Genomic DNA, 27,132 nt, shown 5'->3' on the forward strand with positions numbered 1-27,132 from the left:
AAACACACTAAGTAGCCAATGGTGAGTCTTCTTCTACGAATCTAGCTCCCACCCCTTTTTCACCACTATATATATACTCACCTCGCATTCACTCGATGTTCTATAGGTGTCCTTTATGATAGGATCTCACGTAAATGTTAAGATAAGTCTCAAGAACCCTTGTATAGTTTGGCAACTTCAAGTAAAACCCCGTAAAACACGCCAACTTCTGGAATCTCTCTCTTTCTTTCTTCTCTCTCCCTCGCTCCTCGTCATTCAGTCACCAATCACCACGTAAATATCTGAGAGGGTGCATGTGGGTATCGCGACCAATGGAAGAACCACTCTCCAGTATTACCACAATAACGGATTCTTCATTTTTGCCTGGACTGTCGGCTAGGAAGGTTCCATTATGCTAGCACTGCAGGCAACTAGTCAACCTTTTAATGCTTTTGTTAGCAGGTTTGACAAACTGTGAGTGGACCTGCAAATACATAGTGCATAGTACTCTCTCCCTTCCCCCCCGTGCTTTCTCACTTGCTCCTCCCCAAGACAGCCAGTGCTTACGTAGTAACTCAGTCAGGGTTTCAGATCGATTTGTCAATCTATAAATACGTAAAATCGTGTGCCTTTTAGCTTATTTTCTCTCCTTGTCACTCGACATCCAGTTCTGAAGTATAGCTCTTGGTAATAGATTCAACAAGTAGGCTTCTCGCTCCCTACCTTCCCTGATTATGAAACTGCCATGTAGCTCTGAAACCTGAATGTCATCACATCTAGGATATGCTGCAAATACCCAAAAACTTCGCACCATGTAGACCACTGTGAACGTTTCAGCTCATACTTACAGTGAAACCACAGCTAATTATGTTGGATCAGTTTTTGCAGAAAACTGTAGCTTGATTTTATATTATGATCATCTCGAAAGATAATTCTGATGTCAAAATAGGACAATAAAGCCTGATTATGGGTTCTTTAATAAAATACCAAGAATAAATAACAATATAGTATTAATAGACTTCTCATAATACATATTAAAAGAAATCCAACATATAAAATTTCTGCATCTGTTATTCAGTAAGGAACAAAACAGTGTCCAATTGTAATTAATTTTCAGGTACACATTTTTGAATGCACAAATGTATATAATACTAAATGCTAATAACAGCATTTCAAAAACAGCTCTGTGATGTACACAACTTGAGAGTATTTTTTATTTTAAAGATGCCAAATATATAATATCTTACTCATAGTAAACATTTATTGTGCATATCAAAAATTTTCCCTATCGTTCAGTAAGCTGGAGTCACATAAAATTAGATACACACTAACTACACACATCGAGGACTAGTAAGTGAAAAGCTTGTTATAGCATCACCATTCTTTTCACAGAAGCTTGTAAGAATTTACCAGAAATTCATCAATATAGATGATCCTTCTTGTACAGCAAACTCCACAACAAACCGAGACAATAAATGCAGATCTGCTACATTCTCTAACTTTCTTCTCATAGACCATGTTACTACTGTCGCTGCTTCATGAACTCATTCCTATTGCTCTTCCACAGGCTTACTACTGCACCGTGGGAATGACTGTAACTGGGTAACCAATCCAATTGATTTTGTTAAGTCAAGCCTTATCTTCTTTTATATAAGAACAAATTGTCCCATTCTAATATGAGACTTGAATTTGGACCCTAAACGTTTCAAACAAACAATTGCCATGGATTTAAATAAGTTCTAGAGGTGCTAGAATTCGTGGGATGATAGTCTTGTACAGATGGGGGTTCAGCAGAAGAGTTCTTTGGCTTCACATCTTGTTCTCCAACATTATCTTTTGAAGGCTCCTTATTTTCATCTGATTTTGGAGTTGTGCCACTTAATGTCTCCGGTGGTGTTTTACTGGGGGCATCCATAGGTTTTACATCTGTTTCTCCAAAACTCTCTTTTGAAGTATTTTCCTTTTCATCTGATTCTGGTCTTGCATTACCAAGTACTTCTGGAGAGCTGTCTTCAGGGACATTTTCTGGTTTCATGTCAAATCCTCCAAAATCGTCATCTGAAGGATTCCACTGGGGTTCCGGATGTGTTTCGCCAAATGAGCCTGAATCAGTTCGAATCTTTGATCCAGACTCTTCAGTATGTGGTTTGAACTGTTTTCCAATCTTATGGTCTCTATAATCTGTGGCAGCCTTCCTAAGACGTTTCTGGAAATCTGGAAGTCCTGTGAACAACAAGACTGTTTAACAGAACTGAACGTGTGGAGGGAGCAGGTAAAGAGAAAGTGCGCGCGCGCGCACACACACACACACACACACACACACACACACACACACACACACACACACACACGCGCGCGCGCGCGCGCACGCACGCACGCACACACAATCCCTTTCTTTTGTAACAGTTATTTAAATATTTTAATATAAGTAAAGTAAATCTGTGGCGCTACAGCTCATGAAGGGCCAAGACCAACCAGCCAGCTGCTGGCCTCACGTCCACATGCCGAAGCAGAGATGGACGATCATCCAACCGGAATGGAGGTATCGTGTGGTTAGCACGATGATCCCCCCAGCCGTTATAAATACTTTGATCAATCAACAGCATAATTAAAAGTAACACAGGCTTTGAAAAATTGATAGAAACTTAAGTTCTTTACACAGAATAAGGAAATTTCAACACACTAATCCTGAGTAATAACTCAAAACTTCACGTGTGTTCTTCAAAATGTCCACCATCAGCATCTTGACATAACCTAGCTCTCTTAATTACCTCCCACATAACATCATGCAATTTCTGAGGGGTTATAATGCTATTGCTGCTGTGACTCGATTCTGTAAGTCGTTGGTGTTGAATAAACAATATTTATCAGTGGCGAAGCTCTTAAGAGGCTTTTGAGGCTTAGCCTACACAAAAAATTTTGAGTTATTATAAGCCTATAAGTTCGTAATAACGATGTATCGTAACACTTGGTTTCACTCTGATCCTTCCACATATTAAGTTCACTGTTGACAGTCATTCCAGAATGGAGAGTTCTGTGTAAGGCTTGTGGCAGAAGCCTCTAAAAGCATGGCTATGGCCTTGACTCACAAGCTTGAGGGAGGACCAGAGAGGGGGTACTGATTTGCTAACTCTCCATATGAAATGAGACTAGCCTTCCACCACAATAATATGTCGCGCTATATTGGTGTTCTGTGAATGGGCTGTGTTGTTGAGTCAGTTTAATGAAAAGTGTATGCGTGTGTGTTTTACATATTAATTTTGTGTAAAATGGCTCATACTGAGAGAACATCGAGATCATTATTTGTAGAATTAAAAGAGAAACAGTTTTCAAGTTGGACATATGAAACAAAATGTGCTTACAAAGATAGGAGATCGATACCATATTTACATATTAAAAAAGTGGATGGAGAAGACAGAATATAAATTTTGAATTGTCATGGTATAAAAAATATCCTTGGCTAACAGGGTGCTCTGAGACAAATAAGTTATATTGTTATACCTGTATTCTGTTTGGAAGTGAAAATGAGTGATCATCACCTTCTTGTGAGGTATGTGTCACAAAAAATTTTGACATAAAAGCCGAGAAACATCTACTCTATAAAAAGATATAAGGTAAGCAGCTTTTTTCAGCCTACCCAATATTTATATCTTAGCATCACCACTGATATTTTGCATCACCAATGATTTTAATTGCTTAATAATTGTCCACCACCACAACAACAAATAAATATGTAAACAATCATTCTTTTTTTTTTAACCGCGATCACAGTCTAGTATAGAGTCACGAAGCTCAATATATAGGGAATATGCATCCATTGATTGTTGCTAGCCATGAGGATCGCTACTATCACCTCATCACAGACAATGCGAAATAGTACTGACACAGTCTATTGTTCCTATAGTCGCGACGCTCTTCCAGGTAGGTAGTATCGTTCGCCATTTTTGTTCTTTCGTTGCCGAGCTACCAGACGAGGGATCTATTTTCCACACCGTTAAACATTATCATGTCGTAGCTCCTATGATAATAAATCAAACACACTGTAATTCAGCAAATAATTGAGCGGCAAATAACGTCCTCGTGTGCTTTCTGCAAACTCCAACGAAAGAGCCAAAATGGCGGGCGATTATATATTAAGTATTTATCCAGTCTTAGGAAATGATTAACATCTTCATCAGCGAATCACAAGACGCACACGTTTAAATGTAGCTGACCTGCAACATGATTGGCTGCTGGAAATTAGAGCGACGGGACTATAGTACCCACAACAACTCGAGCTTCGTGACTGTATATACTAGACTGTGCCGCAATATTCCAGAGCAGATATTGTTGTTTCCTTATTAAACAAAATACTATCAATTCAAACCTGGACATGTTATACACATCATTAGATTCAGAATTTGAAGACGAGCCAAAAAAAAAAAAAAAAAAAAAAAAATACAGAATGTTCCATTTGAAATAAGAAAGTTAATGTAATTTCCGGTTAAATGGCATTTTAATAATACTTGCAAATGTTTATGTATTTTATATGACATAAATACTTCCCAAGTTTCACGTAAATTGTAGCATAACTGTAAAATATATTTGGGGTCTATCAGAATCTAGTTATACCCAGTATATTGTTAATCATAAATTCATAACTAACTAAAGTGTCAGATAAAAAAGGTAAAGGTAAAGGTATCCCCGTAACATGCCATGAAGGCACTTGGGGGGCATGGAGGTAGAGCCCCATGCTTTCCATGACCTCGGCACTAGAATGAGATGGTGTGGTCGGCACCACGCTCTGACCGCCTTTTACCCCCGGGAAAGACCCGGTACTCAATTTTATAGGAGGCTTGAGTGAACCTCGGGGCCGTTCTGAAAGTTTGACAACGAGAAAAAAATCCTGTCACCACCTGGGATCGAACCCCGGACCTTCCAGTCCGTAGCCAGCTGCTCTACCAACAGAACATGTAGTAAAATATAAAACTTTCTATTTTATTTATAAAAATCTGAAGAAAAGGAAAAACCGAAATGTGTATTACTTACCAGTCAGTGCCACCCATGCTGCTATTGAGGAGGGCAGTGTAACACCAGGGTTATCAAAGTATGTCAGACTAAATTCCATACCAGGCTGCAAACCACAAAGCAAGGAACATGGAAAAGGGAAATGTATAATGTATTAGACATATAATACAGCAAAACTCAACAAGGTTTCAAAATGTGTCAGCAAATTAAAGTCCAGTTCATAATTACAATTGATAAAGATATGGGGGAAGAATCACGCATGTGCAGTAGCTCGAAGTACTTCATTAATCAGCTGTTCAGCATCTTGTGTCTGTATCACTTGTAAGTGAATTATAACGAGTGCTAGAATAAACAATTCCACCAACTGCAAGGCTCGGACTAGTGTTCTTTTCAATGTGAAATGTTATGTGCTTGACATTCGAGAAATCTGGTCACACTTTGTTAATATGGTGACGTCATCCAAGCTGCTACATCACACAATCAATATTATTCGTACACAAATGAGAGTGCTTAATAAATGCGGGCAATATAAAGAGAGAAAAAGTTAATTTAATATAGCCTATTTCTAAAGTATTTAACTGTGATATTCATTTCCAAATGACTCCAATTCTTTGTAATTACATTATTATTCATTACAATGTCAAATGTCACATCATCAACAGAAAAATCATGTCAACAGATTTCCAAAGGCAATTTTAAATTATCGACAGAGAGGAATAAGATCCAGTTATCGATGAAAAATAACTCTTGTAAAAAACAAACATTTTAGTCTCATTCTATCTTAGTGAATTCCTCATACATATTCTACGTAGAAACATTATGGTTGTGTCAACATACACAGCTCCTGATGATTTTTTAGGATACCAAATGGCTGGATATTTCTGAAAAGACGTATATAATGTGACTGGAGATTAAATGTGGATTTTAGGCATAAATATTGAATCAAAACAAAAATCAACGATCCATCATTCGCGGAAGTAAAAAGGCTTAAGCATGCACATTCTACCAGAATAAGCATGGCTAACATTTTCTGTAACAAAATAAAGGCTTTGCTATCTGATTTTCTTAAATGTGTTGATGCCAAATGTTAATTGTTTAAAATACTGAAATGCGCCATTCAGAATAATAGAAATGGATCATTATTCTCTCGGATTGTGCTTCTATATGACAATGTACAACTTCTCACTCTAAGTTCAACAAGTCAGCTAATTCAGTTTGGCTACCAGCGTAACTCAGTCGGCTAAGGCGCTTGCCTGCCAAATCGGAGTTGCACTCGGGCACGGGTTTTATCCACATTTCGGCTGATTACCTGGTTCGGTTTTTTCCGAGATGTTCCCTAACTGTGAGGCGAATATCAGGTAATTCACAGTGAATCTTCGGCCTCATCTCGCTATCACCACTCGCATAAATGCTAACTAACCTAGTAGTTGATAGTGTGTCGTTAAATAATCAAGTAAAAAAATTCATGAGAGCAGCAGAAATTACTGACCAGCCACAATATAGCACCGATCTCTCGCCAAGCAATTTCACTTAAACCAGGAGCTTGCATCCCAGTATTTTCAATTGAAGAATTGACAGCAGGAATATCAAGTAACTTCAATGATACAGAAAAAAGAAAGCTGGCACTAAAATACACAAAATGCATGGGAATTAAAAACCATTATGAGGAAAAATTGAAGTATGTATAATATAGGAAATTACTTTAATCTCTTGCAGTTCGTTTTTATTTGCCAACTGGACCTTAATTTCTTGACATGTCTCGCAATAATTGTTACTGAAACACAGTTACACTATTGCAAACCAAGCTTATGCAAACAAGGACATTTTAGAACATGAAAACTATATTAATTTAAATTAAACTAAGCTTAGTATGTATATTATCATTTTTATAAATAAATTCTATACTATTAAATGAGCAATTTTTGTACATTTGTAAATTTTATCCTGAAAACATGTCTAAAGATTTTGATGAAATGAAGTGAATAGACAGTTTATGAGTATAGGAAAGCAATTTAGCTATGTCTCGAATTTGGTAAAGCTTATTTAGGGGTTCCATTGTTAAGATTGGAGGCTGTTTGTCTGAATTTATAGCTGGTAGCCCATGAACAGTTGCAGATAATCAGCAATTACAGTAACATTAAGTCATCTGTCTTTTAAAGGTTATTTTTCGCTGTGGTAGTTAGTACCTGTGTTGTGATTACAGTATCCTTAATCATGGGAAAACATGAAGTCCCGTGCATTCAGAAATTCAGAAAATAGTGACTGGAAAATGTTAGTTTAAAAGACTGACCCAAAATAAAAAATTTCTATGTCCTCAGCTTTCTTTTACCGAGCAATGTCAGTCTTCCAGGTATATATTATATAATTTATCATCATTATATCTTGTGTGTTTTGAGTTTTACATTCAAGAAACAATAAAATTTTGTTTCAAAAGTTCTTACTATAATAGGAGGAGGAGAAACTGATTATTAATTTTTATTTCGATGTTAATTCTTAATTAAATCGTCTCTGATTAATCTTACATTATTAATCATCTCAATGATTTTGACTCAGTATTACAATCCTTGGAAGTAACATAGCAAAATATAAATTTATTTATGCTCTCGGTCAGTCTTTCAGGTACTGCTACATTAAATAACACATTTACTCATAAATGTTCTATTTCTTAGTGAACTGTTATTTTGCAGAAGTTCATATATAAAATAAATTTCATAAATATTGTTGGCAAGGAGACCATCTTTCCTGGCACGCATAATATATTTAATGTTTTCAGAGGCAAATTTCAAGTTTTGGCTGATCTGGTATATACAGCATATGCTGCTTTTTTCTGATGTAATCACAAATTCTAAATTTAAGTTCTTTTTGAGACTTAAGACGTTTTAAAAAATGATGTTTAGGCCTTACTTTTATGTACTGATTTAATAACAAATGTACAGATAAACTTGTTTTTAAAGATAAGTGTTTGCGTAGGCTTCTGCGGCTGGTGTACATGGTGTGTGGATAAGCTTCAGGGCTTCTACCCCGTTGTCTTGGTGTTGGTGGCTGATGTTTCGACCGCTGTGTTGTGGTCATCTTCAGAGCAGTTGTTGGATAAGGAAAGATAAGATCATACTTAGGAACGAGAAACCAGGTCTCCACATGTACGCGGCGCCCCCCTTCATCCAGACATCGGGCACGGTATCAAGGTCACTCTTTCGGATCTTATGAGGGCCAATATTTAATATGAATACTCCCCTTCATACAGACCTCAACCGGATTGGACAACGTAGGACCAATCAGATGCCAGAAGGAGAACCTACGACCTAACACTGCAAGTATTCCCCCCATCGAGACTGCTATATATATATATATATATATATATTTATATGAGCTCACAGACTATTTCCTTATCCAACAACTGCTCTGAAGATGACCACAACACAGCGGTCAAAACGTCAGCCACCAACACCAAGACAACACGGTAGAAGCCCTGAAGCTTATCCACACACCTTGTTTTTAAAGACGTTTGACATAATTGGTAAAGTAGAAAGCAATAAAACAATTGGTCCTTTTTTCGAGTAAGAACTTTTTAAGCTGTTTTATTTATATATTTAAACATTATGCACGTACAATGCCCAATAAATAACGTTGTGATTGCCACTGCATGAATGATCTCACACGTTGGAGATTCAGTGTCGCCTTGCCCAATCACAATAATTCATGAATATCATGTAACCCAGGGATGATATGGGACAAGCACTCAACATTGTCACAGTTTGTATTGGATCGGATGCCTGCATTTCACGTCCAGTTCCGCCACTGGAGACAGACAGCGATTAAGAGGAGGTGTGACAACACTGTGCTCTTGCACCACAAGACAGCAGTAAGTGTCAAACACAATCTTATTTCTCAGGCACTGTAAACATGTATTGCAGTACATAATTAAGTAATAAACTACCACCATAACGGACATATGTATGTACCAGGACAGTTCCATTGGCTTACATTATGTTCTAAATTAAAACTTTTTAATGTCTTGATTTATGAGTAGCTCATTAGATCGTCCTATTTCAATGTTCTGAGTCAATATTAAGGGAGCATTAAATATTCACTGTGTTAACATTAATTTTTAATTCCTTTAAGCAACTGAAATTTTATAATATGACATATTCTCACATTTCTCATTAATAGAAAACAGCTGTTATTAACAAAGCATAAATTGATGTTAAAAACATAAATATGGAATATATATTCAAAGAAAATAGCATAAAAATATGACAGAAAGCAATTAAATTATTATCATCAACGAAATAGAAATTAAACACTGGAAATTGAAAAAGAGCATACTAAAGTTAGACTAATTATGCCTCATAACAACTTAGGAAAAACGTACCTTATAGAGATAAAACCATTTTTTTGTTTAGCTACTGAAGTAGTGTCAATGTCAAGGCAATACTAGACAGAAATGTATTCTATTTATGATAGTCACTCCAAAGCTAATGCACCACATTTTCTAAAAAATTCACCTTCAATTCTACAGCACTGCTACTGACAATGTACAGAAGCATCGTTCCTACTTATATTCAATTTTAGAACAAATCCAAAAAATTATTAACTTAAAAAAAATTTATTACAGCAGTGGTATACATACAAAAATGCATATAGAGTTTTAGTAGGGAGACTGAAGAGAAAAAGACCTTTGGGAAGGCCGAGATGTAGATGGGAGGATAATATTAAAATGGATTTGAGGGAGGTGGGTTATGATGATGGAGACTGGATTAATCTTGCACAGGATGGGGAGCGATGGCGGGGCAACAATGAACCTGCGGGTTCCTTAAAAGCCATTTGTAAGTAAGTAAGTAAGTAAGTAAGTGGTATACATACATTCATGTAACCAACTGATGAATTTGCTAATCCTGGTCCTGTTGGTCCATTTGTTTTTTTTGTTTCCGCAAGTTCATATTAGAAACACGCTTGTTCAAGGTGACTTCTGCTATTGATGTCAATCAAAAGAAATGTGCTGTTTTTGAACTCCTGGGCCCTATTCCATAGAAGTGTGATGTAATACATTATAAGTAAATTAGATAGTAACAACAACAATACTATAAGTAAAATAATTTGTACAAATTATGAGAACTGTGTTCCACGAAGATAGTTGGTGTATAACTGCACTTTATTACTTCATACTTACAAATTACAAGTAAAACTACCACTGTTCTATTCCACGAAAGTATTAGTATTAATTCATATACTGTGTGCACAATTGTACAGTTTTCTGTACCTATGAAAGGAAAGTAATATTGCTATAGCATGTCAAGCTAGTACGCCTAAAGAACCTAGTGGGTGGAGATTACAGTGGAACATAAATGGCACAAATTATACTATGCGAATGAAACTGAGTTTTCATTACTCTGTTTTTAACAATGTCTGTCAGTGAAAAGATAATAGGATCTTTGCAACATTCAGAAACTTAAATAGTTGTTAATGTTCACACCTCAGATGCTAGATAACCACAGCAGTTGATAAAACATCGTAAAATAACCAACAAAAAAAAACAAAAACAAAAGCACAAGTCCTTACAGTCATTTCGCATTTTATTGCTCTTGTGAAAAATCACTACCCTAACTATAAACTCTCAGTACTGCAAGGTAATATGGTAACAGAGTTGTTCAGAAAAATATTTTAGTAACATCAATTTTTGCCACACTTCCATAAATACGACGCGCATCCAGAAAGTAAGTTTCCCTATTTAAAAAAAAAAAAAAAAAAAAAGAACACACACTTTCAGGAAAACATTTATTGGCAACAGGTACAGCAATGTTTCAGCTATTTTTCAACATAGCCACCATCAGAATTGAGACACTTGTCCTATCGTGGAATCAACTTTTGTATCCCTCTGTCGTAGAACTCTGCCGCCTGTGAATGGAACCAGCGTGTGACAGACGTCTTCAGCTCTTCGTCGTTGCCAAAACGCTCACTGGAGGACAGGAATTTCTTGAGGTGCAAGAAAACGTGAAAATCGCTGGGAGCAAGATCAGGACTGTAGGGTGAATGATCAAACAACTCCCAGCCAAATTCCGTCAAAACAGCTGCTGTGCTGTGCGTCGAGCCATATGTGGACGAGCACTGTCATGGAGGAGCACAACACATGCAGTAAGCATTCCACGCCTCTTGTTTTGAATGGCACATCGCAATTTTCGCAGTGTTTCACAGTAATGGTCAGCGTTCACTGTTTCACCTCTTGGAAGGCAGTCAATGAGCAGAATGCCCTTCCTGTCCCAGAACACCGTGCACATCACTTTCCGTACCGACAGCGTCTGTTTGAATTTCGTCCTGACCGGAGATCCACTATGCTACCAATGCATTGACTGCTGCTTGGTTTCCGGGGTGAAGTGCGAAATCCAAGTCTCATTGCCCGTGACAATCCTGTCGAGGAACTCGTCGCCGTCATCGTGATACCGTTGCAGAAATGTCAGTGCTGCTCCTAAACATTGCATTCTGTGTTCGGGTGTCAGGTTTTTCGGCACCCACCTGGCACACACTTTTTTGAACAGCAGGTGCTTAGTGACAATCTCATGCAACAAGGATCGAGATATCTGCGGAAAATGGCTGCTCAGCTCCGTAATCGTGAAGCGACGGCTCTCCATGATGCACTGCCGCACCAGCTCAACGCGATCATCATTGATGAGGGACGGTCGCCCACTGCGCTCTTCATCATGGACACTTTGACGACCTTCGGAAAACTGCCTACACCTGCGAAGCACCATCTGCTTACTCATGATGTTCGGCCCATAGACCTGATAGAGCTGCCAATGATTTCAATTGGCGCAATGCTTTGTGCATTAAAGAACTTTATCACCGACCGAACCTCGCAGGCGCGGGAGAAGGAATAAGAGCTTCCATTTTGGACCACAGCTGCCAAGCTACTGTCACCAGGCGGGACCTGTCCGGTTGGCATATGATTGATACGTCATAGATCTGTTACGCATGCGCAATTGACATGGCTAATTACGTTTACTTTCAAGGGGAAAAAATCGGGAAACTTACTTTCTGGATGCGCCTCGTATGATATTAGAAATAAGGGAGATGAACATAAACTTATTATAGGGCTAAGGTACTAATTTAAGCAGCCTGTATACAATGTCGTCATTATTATGACATTGCTTGTACGCATTTACTAATAATGTAGCCTACGGAGTGATAAATAATTTTGTGGAACAGAAAGATACAACTCCATACTTTACAATAACTTTCAGTTGTAATTTGTAATGTATTATACCATACTTATGCAGAATGGGACCCAGGTGTACAAGAAAGAGAGAATGGAAAACATTCACAGGAAACACAACAGAAAGCACATGGAAATGATGCTTTTGATTGCAACACAGTCACTGAGGACATCTGTTAAGAGTAGGAATGCCAATATTCGTGATTTGTCATGTTCCGCTCAAATTTATTGATTGTTGAGCATGTGAACGACATGGACATGGGTGATGAATGCAACACTGTAAAGATATGTCCATCTGATTTAAATTGGGGAAACAAGCATGTGCAAAAAAATGTTCTGTTGCTGCATAATATCCAGACATACCAGTCAGAAAAGAAGGCGGGCAACCACAAAACTTGGTGGAGTATTTCTAATCTGAAACCATCAAACTATCACCTGTTTGGTAAACTTATATACACTCTTCGTGGAACGATTTACGAAGATGTTGAGCAAAGTCTTAGGAGTGTGGGCTCAGAATTTACTGTCCAAGCACACATGTCCTGGTTTCAGGGTGATGTAAGATTCTTGAAAACAAAGGGTATTATATGGAAAAATGACATTTTCTTCTTGAAGAATGTATCAATACTGTACAATAAAATGTAACTTTTATAATATAATGGTGAATTACTTTTGGAGTGAAACGTGTAAAATTATTACTAGTATAACACACAAATTGAAACAATACTCACTCACCTCATCAATATTATTGTATGCTTTGATTACCATAAAGGACCAATAATCCTTAACACGGTGAGCTTGTGGATTATTGGGTACACCAGGATGTTCTGTACCTTTGCTGATGACCACAATTACGTTATTTTCCCGGTCAATCAAACACCGTCGATTGAACACATAATCTCGATTAGCAAACATTCGCTGAAAATGTAACATTCTTTGTATGAGACATTATCACAAAGTATTACAGGCTATCCAAAGTAAGAACCGCCCTTGATGTAAAAACTCACCAAAGTACTCTGAGGTGCAAGAGAAAAAAGAATTCTTTATTTTATTTTTTTGGGGTATATAAATTGTTATTTCGCAATTTTTTCTTAAAATAATAGACAATGCCTCATACGTGAAATTGTCCATAAAAACTATCTACACAGCTACTGTTGACAAACGAAAGTTTGTTATGAGTTATGGCTATACATAATAAATATGGTGGCGAATAATACTGTGTTTATCGAATAAATTGGCAACTGTAAAAATGTGTAAATGACAGAGATATTGTGTAATATATGTAGTAGATTTTTATTGGAATGTAGTATTCCGTATCGGAGACAGAGACATATAAAGGAGGAAAATACATGTGAAATCAATAAGCTGCAATGTAACAATAGGTTGGAGTAGGGTTAGTCCAACATGTGCGCTGATTAATAAGTATTTGTTTATGTTAAGAGCGGGTCTTACGTTGGATGGCTATAGAAGAATATACACACTCATATGAAGGCTACAAGGAAAAACCGAAGTAAAAAGAAAAAAAGATGAAACTTCGATATCCTCTCACATCACACAAGGGAGAAAAACATACTTAAAATCATTGAAAATAACTTCAAAACTGTAATATACTACTAAAGACACGATGTAATCGCTGCGGAAGTTACATACTTCTTAATAAGTAACAGTTCTGTATAGTGCGAAACACTTCATACTGTATAATTAGCAAAGCAACATCTTTAGCGTCACCATTCCAAGTCTCAACCTGCACCCTTCTGAATGCAAGTCCTTATCCTTATCCAAGCACTTAATCCACACAAAAATGCACTTTCCAAGGCTACTGGGAAGAAGATTTCTTTGCTTCCAATAGTAATTGCAACTTCGAGTCGAAAATCTCAATTTGCATTCGACTTATGTAAAGCTTTTCTTGCTGACGAAATCCTTTGTGGAAAGTGCAAGGTTTTTGTAATTGCCTTTTATTGCTTATTTTAGCTATTTATAATGCGTTTTGCCTGCCTATTTTAGTTATTTATGATGCCTTTTTGTCTACCCATTTTAATGATTCATAATACCTAAATTTCCGGTCTCTGCTTACAACTGTATTCTGACATACAAAGTACAAACATAGGAAAAGAAGTTCACACATACCGGCCACTGCATTTCCCAGTATACAACATCACTGTTGCTCTTTTTGTCTTGTTCTACGATCCTTAGATTAATTGCAGTGGAGTCCCACACTTTCCGGACTTCTGTATCAATCTGTACTTTAAGGAAGTCCTCTGCAGCAACTTCATGATAAGCACCATAAACTAGAAAAAACAGACATATGCAATTAATATAACCATTCTATCAACTAAAGATGTATGAACTTATCCAAGATTACATTTTTATAGACCCGTTTTCTTTTCCAAAGTGACAAATTTTCCATTTCCAAAGTTCACTGCAAGCTATAACAGACAATAAAAATAAAGGATGCTTTCAACTTTCACCCTATGGAACTCTCTGCATCATGTTGTTGTTGTTGTTGTTGTCTAGTGCCTTGCATCTGGCAATGAAGCCATTAGCAGTCGTGCTTTCCAATACTTTTGAACTGTAGTTTCTTCTGATCTTAATGCTTCACAGGTCTTCAAGTGGTCTTCATTCATTTCTGCTGGATCGTTACACAGAACACATATTGGTGAAGCTGGCTTTCATGTAACTGTTTTCTTATTGGGCACCAGTTTTTACAATGTGGCAGTTATATCACCGGATGTAAACCCCCATTATGCAAGGGGGACCGCACCTGTCGTTGGTCAACGGGTCCTTCGGACCTAGCCGGGAGGACTAAATAGATGTTATTTAGATCCACCGACCTTTCCCTCATGTGCCGCTGAGGGACGCTGTTGTGCTGTGATAGGCCAGCACATATGTAAATGGCATTTCCTCCATTTTAGATGAAACAGTTATACCGCTGTGACTCGGTCCCCAGATCCTCATCTGTTACAAGCAGGGTGTACCACAGTTAATTCCCGATTTACCATGCAAATCATCTACAGTATAGCTGCATTTAGATTGGCAACAGGCCAGGACTGTTTGGCCAAACACCTGCATAGAATTGGAATATATATTAATCCCCTAACTGTCCATTGTGCAACTCAAACCAAGAAATGGATTCGGAGCACCTCAAAATCTGTGCTTCAGTGGCTGACCATGACAATATCTTTGAAAAATGTTGAAGTGTAAGAGGTCAAATGACTTTACTGTCAAACGCCTGGAAAACAACAACTTTCACCTTAATCCCAACCAAATTATTAAACATATGTTTGCTAATGCAGGTAACAAATATCACCTTAAATCTTTGTCCACTAACCAGTAAAGAAATAAACGCGTGTATGGTAAAATACAGAGAAGTTTTTTCCTCTACCAACAGAGAAATCGATCATTCCTTTCTCTAGCAGGTAGGAACACAATGATTTGCAACATACAGAGAATATGATAATTTTCCAGTCCTTTGGTAAGTGTTGGAGGATACCTGGAGATCAGCAGAGCACACTTTGGGAATCACTAGGTTAGGTGCAAAAAGGAGGCTTACCGAAATTGTAATGGATACTGAAAATAACTTCCTCTCACTCACACACTTTCCTGGTAGGCTACAGTTGTAGAAAACTCAAGATCAACTGACCAAGTTTCTCTACAGAAACAGAGGAAACTTCCAGTCGAACACTTTTTTTTTTCAATTCTTCTATAGTACACATACTTTATTATACACTTTTTTTATTTAGATTCAGCCACAGGCATAGCTCAGTCTGCTAAGGTGTTTGGCTGCTGATCCGGATTTGCGCTCGGGCATGGGTTCGATTCCCGCTTGGGCTGATTACCTGGTTGGGTTTTTTCCCCCGAGGTTTTCCCCAACTGTAAAGCGAATGTCAGGTAATCTATGGCAAATCCTCGGCCTCATCTCGCCAAATACCATCTCGCTATCACTGCTCCCATCGACGCTAAATAACCGACCAATTGATATAGCATCAATAAATAACAAAGGAAAAAAAAAGATTCAGATTCCCCCACAAATAAGTCGTATGCGTTGAGATCTGGTGAACGTGGTGGCCACAACCCACGACAAAAAAATTCTGTCTCCAAACTCTGTTTCCACAAAATTATCTTATGTAAATACTTGCTGTTCTAAGTGGTATTTGTTTTGATTCATCTGAACTTAAGAAAAGTTTGTGAATAACTGACTGCACTATACCTACACAAGACTTAAGTTCAAAAACAAGTGTATGACTTATGAATAACTTTAAAAGTCATGCTGAATTCAGATAAGTTTTGTGAAATGATATCAATTAATCAGTATTATATTTTCAGTCAAACACTTATCATATTATAAGATGGCAGAAATTAGATTCTGTTACATCAAAGTACAGTTGTTAAATTATCACGAATATTTTCGACTTATTTGTAAGTCATCCTCAGGTGAGTTTCCTGACAAACAATTATTAGAACTGGGTGAAACATATTTGTACACTAGTAATTAATCTGCCCATGCATGCATTTACATGAAATGTTGAATGGCGTCCATGGCCTTAAAATTGAAATTAATATACAAAATCGGGAATTTAAAAAACACATTTGTACACTAGTAATTAATCTGCCCATGCATGCATTTACATGAAATGTTGAATGGCGTCCATGGCCTTAAAACTAAAATTAACATATAGAGTCGAGGATCTTTAACTGAACATAATTGTTGAGGCGCTTGCTGTGTGCCTAAATTGTAGAGTTAAAACCATTTAAAAGTTATTATAAAATTGAAGATTAAAGTAGTTCAGTATGATGTTTGATGTGTTGGAAGACAGCACGAAGTGAAAAATGAAGAGAATTCTCAGTCTATTCGCCATGGTGAGAGGCGTTTTGTCTGAAGAAATTAATTAATCAAAGTCTTAAAATTTTGTACGAAATGGAAATATAAAAATTGGAGATTTATCCTTCGAAGAGGTGGAAAAATTAAAATATCTTGGAGCAACAGTAACAAATATAAATGACACTCGGGAGGAAATCAAACACAGAATAAATATGGGAAATGCGTGTTATTATTCGGTTGAGAAGCTCTTATCATCCAGTCTGCTGTCCAAAAATCTGAAAGTTAGAATTTATAAAACAGTTATATTACCGGTTCTTCTGTATGGCTGTGAAACTTGGACTCTCACTCTGAGAGAGGAACATAGGTTAAGGGTGTTTGAGAATAAAGTGCTTAGGAAAATATTTGGGGCTAAGCAGGATGAAGTTACAGAAGAATGGAGAAAGTTACACAACACAGAACTGCACGCATTGTATTCTTCACCTGACATAATTAGGAACATTAAATCCAGACGTTTGAGATGGGCAGGGCATGTAGCACGTATGGGCGAATCCAGAAATGCATATAGAGTGTAAGTTGGGAGACCGGAGGGAAAAAGACCTTTAGGGAGGCCGAGGCCGAGACGTAGATGGGAGGATAATATTAAAATGGATTTGAGGGAGGTGAGGTATGATGATAGAGACTGGATTAATCTTGCACAGGATTGGGACCGCTGGTGGGCTTATGTGAGGGCGGCAATGAACCTTCGGGTTCCTTAAAAGCCATTTGTAAGTAAGTAAGTAAGTAAGATTATGGATAACGCATTCAGAACAGCTGGTTGCCCACCTGTACACATTATTGCTTTCTTGTGCTGCAAAGCACACAGTCTACGAATAATATGTGCAAGAGAGCTGTTTACCAGACTGTATTGTGTCTGTGTCTCACACCCACTAGATAGGAGAGTAAATTCCCTTCAGGTAGGGAAAAAGTTTTCTGTACAGCAAAGCACACAGTCTATGAATAATATGTGCAAGAGAGCTGTTTACTAGACTGTATTGTGTTTGTGTGTCACATCCACTAGATAGAAGAGTAAATTCCCTCCAGGTAGGGAAAAACTTTTCTGTACAAAAAGTTATGCATGCATTTAGGCCACATGTTATGGGTACTTTACCTTCGAATTACATTAATTTTTTTAATAATTCACGTAGATTAAAATTTCTAAAATTTTTATCTGCATCATTCCTTGGTAAATCGACTTGTAAAAGTGAATAAGAAGAAAATAAGACCACCAGTTTATGGAAAATCGCTGTACAGTTACAGACAGACAACAGACAGACAGCATGCCCAAAACCACATTTTTGTGTCAAGCAAGCTGATGTCACTTCCCAAAAAATCTCCAAACTCAATTTTTACAGCATCATAATCAGCCCCATATTTAAATAGTGCTATGATGCTCATGGGCCCAAAACCATTTTTCACCCTTCACCAACTAACTTACGCAAATCTTAGACATTTAGCAGTCAAACTATAAAAAAATGTTATTGTTTTCTAATGCCATGCGTTTGACAATAAAGTCATTTGACCTCTTGCACTCCAATATTTTTCAAAGATATTATCATGGTCAGCCAATGAAGCACAGATTTTGAGGTGTTCTGAATCCATTTCTTAGTTTGAGTTGCACAACGGACAGTTAGGGGACTGATATATTCCAATTCTATGCAGGTGTTTGCCCAAACAATCATGGCCTGTTGCCAATCTAAATGCAGCTACAGACGATTTTCGTGGTAAATTGGGAATTAACTGTGGATTATGATGCAGAGAGTTCCATTTTTTCCCTTGAGATTGTATTATCAAATTTTGTTTGTTGAAGTCTAAGTATGTAGATTTAATAAATCTTTTCACAGAGTAATACGTAGATTTAGTAACAGGTCTGTAAGTAGCAGTGCTGCCCTTCTATGCTAAAGCATCCGCATTCTCGTTTCCCAGGATTCCATTGGAATACAATTCTTTTATTGAGTGATATTAATTGAGAGAGCATTTTAGTTATTTCTGCTGTTTGAGATGAAGGTGTGTGTTTAGAGACTATTGATAGAATAGCTGCTTTGGAGTCTGACAATATAACAGCATTCTTAAATTTATTGATGTGAAATAGAAGATTCCTGAGACTTTTACTTATTGCAACGATTTCTCCATCAAAACTTGTTGTTCCATATCCAAGAGATCTATAAAGTGAGAAGAGACAGCATGTAACAACAATTTAACATATCCTACAAACTTATGCAGGAAGCTGATAAGTAGGAAAACACCGAAAACTTATTTTCAGTTCGATTCATTTTTGTTTTCCCAAAGTTCTTCCACCCCTACGAATTTACTGCCCTGGGCCTGAGCCCATGTGGGCCATGAGTAAATATGGGTCTGATCATAATAATTTTTCTTCTTTACTTTGTTTGCAGAGAAAATAAAAAAGCATTCACCTTTATAAACATACAATCCTTGTTTTACTTCATCTTCCTTTCTCCAAACCAGCAAGTCTTCCCTCTCTAAGAAAGGTTTCCATCCACAAAAAGCTGAAATAAAAAGAAACAATACTGGAAAATAAACTAGTTCAATGATAAAATTAAATAACAGGAATAGTTATTTACAATACAAGTGTTAAAGAGTGATTTGCAGTTGAATGCTTTGCCACTGAGCTCTACCACTGTTTGCTTTTAATGTGATATAGTTTTAGTATTACAATGAGGGGGAATACAGCAGTGGAGAAGTCTGGGGAATTGCCTCCTCCTGCTATGCCAAGCCGAATAACTGAGATTTTATTGTAAATTCTTATTGTAACACTTACCTTTATCAGGACAACGTGTTGGGCACTTGCAGTAATCGACAGCAGGCAGAGGTGCATCTATTACCACACGTCTTCGACACTGGGAACATGTTGTTGTACAATCTCGCAACTCGTAAACAACTTCAAGTTCATTTAAATGTCTGTGAGCAAATTGAAACACATTAGCACAGGACGTTAGAAATAGCATGCACTAATATAATTGTTAGTTTAATTTCAAACTTGTGACAGGTAAACCTTAGAACTAAAATTCTACAGTCTCCACAAAATGTGTCCTGCATAGGGGCGGCCCGTCCTTATGTGGTACAATGCTACAGCACAATGATAATTTTTGCTCAAATAATGTATTTGCAATACCATAGTATTTGATCTGCCATTTGACAATTTCCCGTGGTTATGTTCACAATGCGTTATAGAGTGTTTAGTCTTCGCTCTTCGGTGCCTCAGGGGGTACGTTGTGCTACTCAAAGCTCTACATGAGAATGCAGACAACTAATGCACATGTGCGAAGCTGAAATCACTGCTCTGATTGGCTATTTTTATGCGGGGAAGTGCTGTAGTCAGCTTCAGCACAACACAGCTTGGAGATTACAAAAGTAAAGCGTAACGAAAGAATGCTTGTTTGTGGAAGAACTCGGAACTATGTACAATGTGTTTGGTAATTCAAGTGTCCGACCGCTGCTGCCATCTACCTGGTTTTTGAGGTTCCTCCTGAATCAGTCAGTCTAGAAAATTGAAGCCAAGGAAATATGTGACAGTATAATTCAGGAAACTACTTATTGTTTCAGTCTTTAACCTACCTAGATGCAACAAAATTGTTAAACAGCAAATTTTTTGACAATATTTCGCATAATTTTCCTGAACGCGAACTTGAAGTTGCTGTCAACAGCTATACTGTACTGAACAAAAGAGTGTTAAAGACACAACTTGGAGTTCTATACGGAAGACCCGACTTCTGAAATGTAGATGGAACTGTTCAATTGTTACAATGCATAACATAGTCTCCAACAATTCACAGGATCCATTCTGTAAAGTAACGAAGTTGTTAAATATTTCGGTTACAACAACAATGACCACTGCTGAGCCAGAAAGATGCTTTTCTTTCTTTAAACGCATAAAAACGTTTTTAAGGAACACTATGTCCTTGGATCGCCTCACTGCTCTTGCAATACTGTCAATAGAAAAGAGTATGATGTCCAAGATGGAGGGGTTTAACTCCAGGGTAATTGACAAGTTCTGCAGTGGGAAGGAATGTCATATGGACTTCATATTTCGTCATTAGGCAAGTCTCAAATTAAGATAAATACATATAAGTGTATACAGTAGACTGATATAGAGATTGTAGCACACTCATTATTTTGACCACCAGCCGCTACTGGTCCTGCATATATTTGCTTCATTTACTGTACAACAGCTCATGAAAGCAGACGTCAGAAAGAAATTGAAGATTCAGTAAAAGACAAAATCTGAAGAAATAAACCATCCATTATACCTAAAGGTCCCTAAGAAGAAAATGTTGCTGTTTGAATTGTACAATGGTAATGATTGTGTTGCTTCCCACGTCCACAGAAATGGAATTATTACAAGACCAAACTGTCTCCTTGTTCACCAGTGTGGAGTAACAGCGTGTCCAACCATGAAATGGGTTCAAATGCTGGTTGGGACAAGTTACCTGGCGGGGTTTTTTTCCGAGATTTTCCCCTCACAACCACTCGAAGCAAAATTGCTGGGTAACTTTCGACGCTGAACCTCGGACTCATTTTGTCTTCATTAATTTCAATTTCACCTACCATCTTCAATAATTTTAGGTCGACCAGAAGATCTGGCAGAAGTGGTACCGTGATTTGCCTACATATGTCATGTCTGGGGAAGCTGCAGAGGAATTTTACAGTGGACTACAGCAGACCAGGGAGTTACCAGAGCTGTGTAGATGGCACCATGGTGAATCATAGTATCTATGGTGCCATGATCCTCATGGTAAATATAGGATACAGCAGGATGTACTATGTGATTTGCGAACAGATGCCATCGATCTGAGAAGAGTGAAGAATATCAACAGGGAGACTCTGTCAAACCTGGATGCTAAAGCTGAATCAATAAAATGGCACCAAGCAATGAATCACGTACTTATAGGAATGCAATCTTGAAGACTTCAACAATCATCCATCCCATAATAAGGAAGTCTGCACAATAAGCTGCCGGTTAAATAAATAAATACTAATAAGCCACCGGTTGCGATGCAAGCCTTCAGGCATTCCTCAGAAAGGTTTAAAAAAAAAAAAAATTGTCTCCTTGCAATCTACGAGCTTTAATTAAAACTGACCAATGGTGGCTCTACAATATTTTCAAGGGTATAGTCAAGCAACATACTGTACTTCTAACAATTTTATACACTCTTCTTACACAATATAGGATTAAAATAAAAGCATTCACATTCTTTACAGTACCTCTGATTGAGGTTGTACATCTATTATCAGGCAGTACGTGCCACTTTACGATATGCGTCAGAGAAAGAACAATTGTTTGTATGCATCTGAAGCCTGATTATATTCTTTTGAGAAGATTAACTCCATATGTAGATGAAATTATTGGGGATCTTCAGTGTGGTTTCAGACATAATAGATCGACTATTGATCAGATTTTTTGTATTCGACAGATTTTGAAGAAAAAATGGGAGTATGAGGGCACAGTACATCAGTTATTCATAGATTTAAAAAAGGCATATGGTTCGGTTAAAAGAGAAGTTTTATACAATATTCCCAAGAAACCAGGTCGATTAATTGAAATGTGTCTCAGTGAAACTTACAGCAAAGTCCGTATAGACCAGTTTCTGTCAGATGCGTTTCCAATTCACTGCAGGCTAAAGCAAGGAGATGCACTATCACCTTTACTTTTTAACTTTGCTCTAGAATATGCCATTAGGGAAGTCCAGAATAACAGAGAGGGTTTGGAATTGAACAGGTTACAGTAACCGCTTGTCTATGTGGATGACGGGAATATGTTAGGAGAAAATCCACAAACTATTAGGGGAAAACACGGGAATTTTGCTTGAAGCAAGTAAAGAGATAGGTTTGGAAGTAAATCCTAAAAAGACAAAGTATATGATTATGTCTCGTGACCAGAACATAGTACGAAATGGAAATATAAAAATTGGAAATTTATCCTTTGAAGAGGTAGAAAAATCCAAATATCTTGGAGCAGCAGTAACAAATATAAATGACACTCATGAGAAAAGTAAACACAGAATAAATACTTGGGAAATGCCTGTTATTATTCGGTTGAGAGGCTATTGTCATCCAGTCTGCTCTCAAAAAAGCTAAAAGTTAGAATTTATAAAACAGTTATAGTCTATTACCGGTTGTTCTATATGGTTGTGAAACTTGGACTCTCACTTTGAGAGAGGAACAGAGGTTAAGGGTGTTTGAGAATATGGTACTTAGGAAAATGTTTGGGGCTAAGAGGGATGAAGTTACAGGAGAATGGAGAAAGTTACACAACACAGAACTGCACGCATTGTATTCTTTACCTGACAAAATTAGGAACATTAAATCCAGATGTTTGAGATAGGCAAATCCAGAAATGCATAAGAATGTTAGTTGGGAGACCGGAGGAAAAAAGACCTTTGGAGAGGCTGAGGCGTAGATGGGAGGATATTAAAATGAATTTGAGGGAGGTGAGATATGATTGTAAAGATTGGATTAATCTTGCTCAGGATAGGGAGCAATGACGGGCTTATGTGAGAGTGGTAATGAACCTCCGGGTTCCTTAAAAACCATAAGTAAGTAAGTATTGTTCTAAATAAATCGGATCTGGATCGACTCACTACAGCAGAAATACGACATATGATATTTGAATGAAACTTAGGTATACCCCCCACACTACACATGGGAGAGTAAACATACTTTAATTTTCACATTCCTCGGCCTGATATCACTTACTTAAATAATCCCCTTAACTAACGCACTAACCTTGGCACATACCTCAGCTTATAGCTATCTCTCATCTAATCCATAAAGAAACTTAAATCACATCAGTCCTATGTGTGGTGTGGAGCGATATCGAAGATTGGCCGAGATTTGGAATTTATTCAGGACTACACTCTGAATTGAATATGGCACATAGGCCTAAAGAGAATGGATAATGATACAATACCCACACGACCCCTGAACTGCCAGGGTAAAGAAGGGAGAGGAAGTTTGGGATGATCGAATAAACAACTAAATTTGACCGTAACAGACCTAAGACAGGGAAAAGATGATGATGATGATGATGATGATGATGATGATGATGTCTTTTGAAAGTGTTTACAGTGAGCTCTAGATGGAGAACAGTTAATATCCTAATAGTCCTCTTTTGGATTAGATGTATGTCATTTACACTTGTGCTATTATTCCTTTAAACCATAATACTAGACTTTACAGAGCAGAGCATTTATCGACATCCGAGGCAATGGCCTGTTATCTGGCTAAGGAGCAACTAGGCACCTGTGAAAGACGTGGGCGCGCGAACACAGGCACATTACATCACACCTTTGCTATCTATGTATCTGTTGTTACCAACACTCAACATTTTCAATATACGATGTAAGAGTAATGGAACGGAGAAAAATTCTCTCCGGCGCCGGGATTTGAACCCGGGTTTTCAGCTCTGCGTGCTGATGCTTTATCCATAAGCCACACCGGATACCACCCTGGCGTCGGACAGAATTTTTTTCCGTTCCATTACTCTTACATCGTATGATGACGCAGAATATCTGCATGGAAATGTCATATATACTTCGGTACATTAAAATAATATAAGTTATATGATATGCGTAAATCACTTCGTGATTTAAGACGGCGCTTATTCCGTCGGATCCCGGCCAACTAGTCACTCATAACGAGTGCACCTCAGCACATGTGTGGACTTCGGTCCTAAGTTCATAAACATCTATGACGTAGTGCAGAGGGCGGCCACTAGAGGGAACCCAAGAGTTGGAGCTTAATCTGAGACGATTCTGTCCGACGCCGGGGTGATATCCGGTGTGGCTTAGTGGATAAAGCATCAGCACGTAGACCTGAAAACCAGGGTTCAAATCCCGGCACCGGAAAGAATTTTTCTCCGTTCCATTACTCTTACATCGTATGATGACGCAGAATATCTGCATGGAAATATCATATGTACTTCGGTACATTAAAATAATATAAGTTATATGATATGCGTAAATCACTTCGTGATTTAAGACGGCGCTTATTCCGTCGGATCCCGGCCAACTAGTCACTCATAACAAGTGCACTTCAGCATATGTGTGGACTTCGGTCCTATGTTCATAGATATCTATGACGTAGTGCAGAGGGCGGCCACTAGAGGGTACCCAAGAGTTGGAGCTTAATCTGAGACGATTCTGTCCGACACCGGGGTGGTATCCGGTGTGGCTTAGTGGATAAAGCATCAGCATATAGAGCTGAAAACCCAGGTTCAAATCCCGGCGCCGGAGAGAATTTTTCTCCGTTCCATTACTCTTACATCGTATGATGACGCAGAATATCTGCATGGAAATATCATATGTACTTCGGTACATTAAAATAATATAAGTTATATTTTCAATATAGCTTTTAAACAACTCCTCAAATTGTGACATATTGGTACCGTAAAACGGGGTGACTTGATACGTTTTGTAGGTTGATGTTTCGAAACGAAACAAAACATATCAACTCACTCCAGTGTATCGAGTCACCCTGTTTTACAGTACTGTCGGTTATGTTTATTACGCGATTTAGTGTACTGGGTTGTGTTGAAGAAAAATCCAGGTTTTTCAGTGCTGTGACATCTGAACCAAGTCATGGACGGAAAAGTGAGAATCTTTGTGAAAATGAATAACAATTTCATTTTAAAATGTGAACAATGTATTGCAGCGAACGGGAGACATTTTAAGCAACGAATGTGAGCAAGGCAAGTATAAATTTTACAACTTTTATTGTAAGAGTTGTAACAGTGCCGGGGATACAAGCGCGCCTCGCGAGAACCAAACTATAGCTCGGTGGGGACTGACACCGCCTATTTCCGGATCACGACAAAAGCTCCTCTCTGTATATAATTAATTATATGTCTCCCTTAAAAAAGGAGGGTGAAAAATCATCACTGCCCCTGTACGGTATCGCGCAGGATACGCCGAAAAATTACTATAAAATATAACAAGCTACAGCTTATACGAAAACAATTGTAATACAAACCCAAATACTTCTTCATCAGTAATTCTCTCCTTTTCCCAATTATACAAAGACACTCCAACAGCACCCATAAGGAACTCTTTTCCTCTTCTTGACAATTGGTGTCTCATTTTCTTCATAAGTTCTTTCAGCGCTACTTCATCCCATAGTTTACTATACAAACTAAATATTTGCTGACCTCTTCTAATTCTATGTGCCAAGACACATTCGCATTGTTGAGTACATACTCTTACAATGTGGACAGAGTGTTCTTTCAGAGACAAAGGAAATTTTTGCACTCCTCGTTTAATACATCGTAATAATGAAGCACGAGTATGAAAAAATTTAGAGCCATAGTTTAATCCAAGGTAATTATTGTGCAGAGCCATTGTATTTGATGCTGACACATTTCTTATAAACGTCGAATAAAGTGTGAATATTCCTGTTTGAAACTTTTCACCAAAAGTCCAGCTTTTAGGAAGAAAAAAATAATTTCTGGTTTGCAGAATAGTAGTATTCCGGCGTGTGTTAAACACAACTCTAGGCAAACCACTACAATACATTGTTGCTTTTGTTGTCACCACGATTATCAGATAAAAACAAACACTTATACTTAATTTAATTTTACATTATTCTAATATAAACAGTGAACAACTCCTAGTTGTACATTTAATTCAACGAATATAAGATAACTACAAGCATGCAGACGGCAGCTGTTAAAAACAAATGCTCCTCGCCCATTTCAGGATTTCAGGAACACAAATTGCATACAAAAATTTCCCACCTCACTCTCAAATCAATATTTAATAATTCACACTAATTGTGTGATTTATAAAAAAAACACTAAATTATGTTTATTCAGAATCACTTACAGAAAGCTCCAAGGATAGTCTGCGGGGCCTAAACTGAGCAATTTAATAATCAGTCACAATTATTAAGGATCCCTTCCCCACAGTTTATACTGGATGAGAGTTTTAGTTTTGATGATTTGTCTCATTTTATTGCATTTATATATGCAATTGTCTTTTAAAACTTGTATATTAATAATAATCTATTATCGGACAGATATACTGTATAATATATTTAAAAGTTAAATCACACAAATCGGTATAAATTAACTGTC

General features: G+C 37.6%; 1 protein-coding gene across 1 annotated transcript; it reads right to left on the reverse strand.

Annotated features, from left to right (window-relative positions):
• Nucleotides 1-972: 972 nt before the first annotated feature.
• On the reverse strand, nt 973-26,781 carry LOC138692062 (stAR-related lipid transfer protein 7, mitochondrial-like). Its single transcript, XM_069814989.1, has 7 exons — nt 26,034-26,781; nt 19,825-19,964; nt 19,460-19,552; nt 14,318-14,478; nt 12,926-13,108; nt 5,008-5,092; nt 973-2,202 (listed from the first exon to the last, which is right to left on the reverse strand). Exons 1-7 carry the CDS (start codon nt 26,570-26,572, stop codon nt 1,685-1,687), a joined length of 1,719 nt encoding a protein of 572 aa, XP_069671090.1. The 5' UTR covers nt 26,573-26,781; the 3' UTR covers nt 973-1,684.
• Between the last annotated feature and the right edge of the window lie 351 nt (nt 26,782-27,132).

This window comes from Periplaneta americana, chromosome 1, assembly GCF_040183065.1.
Source record: "Periplaneta americana isolate PAMFEO1 chromosome 1, P.americana_PAMFEO1_priV1, whole genome shotgun sequence".
NCBI lineage: Eukaryota > Metazoa > Arthropoda > Insecta > Blattodea > Blattidae > Periplaneta > Periplaneta americana.

What these genes read in the sequence shown, in the direction of transcription:
- LOC138692062 (XM_069814989.1), bottom strand. Translation starts at nt 26,572, where the DNA reads ATGTATTGTAGTGGTTTGCCTAGAGTTGTGTTTAACACACGCCGGAAT. An exon ending in AACACGTTGTCCTGATAAAG is followed by an intron (nt 19,553 to 19,824) that starts GTAAGTGTTACA and finishes TTTTTATTTCAG; the next exon opens with CTTTTTGTGGATGGAAACCT. An exon ending in CATACAATAATATTGATGAG is followed by an intron (nt 5,093 to 12,925) that starts GTGAGTGAGTAT and finishes TGTGGTTTGCAG; the next exon opens with CCTGGTATGGAATTTAGTCT.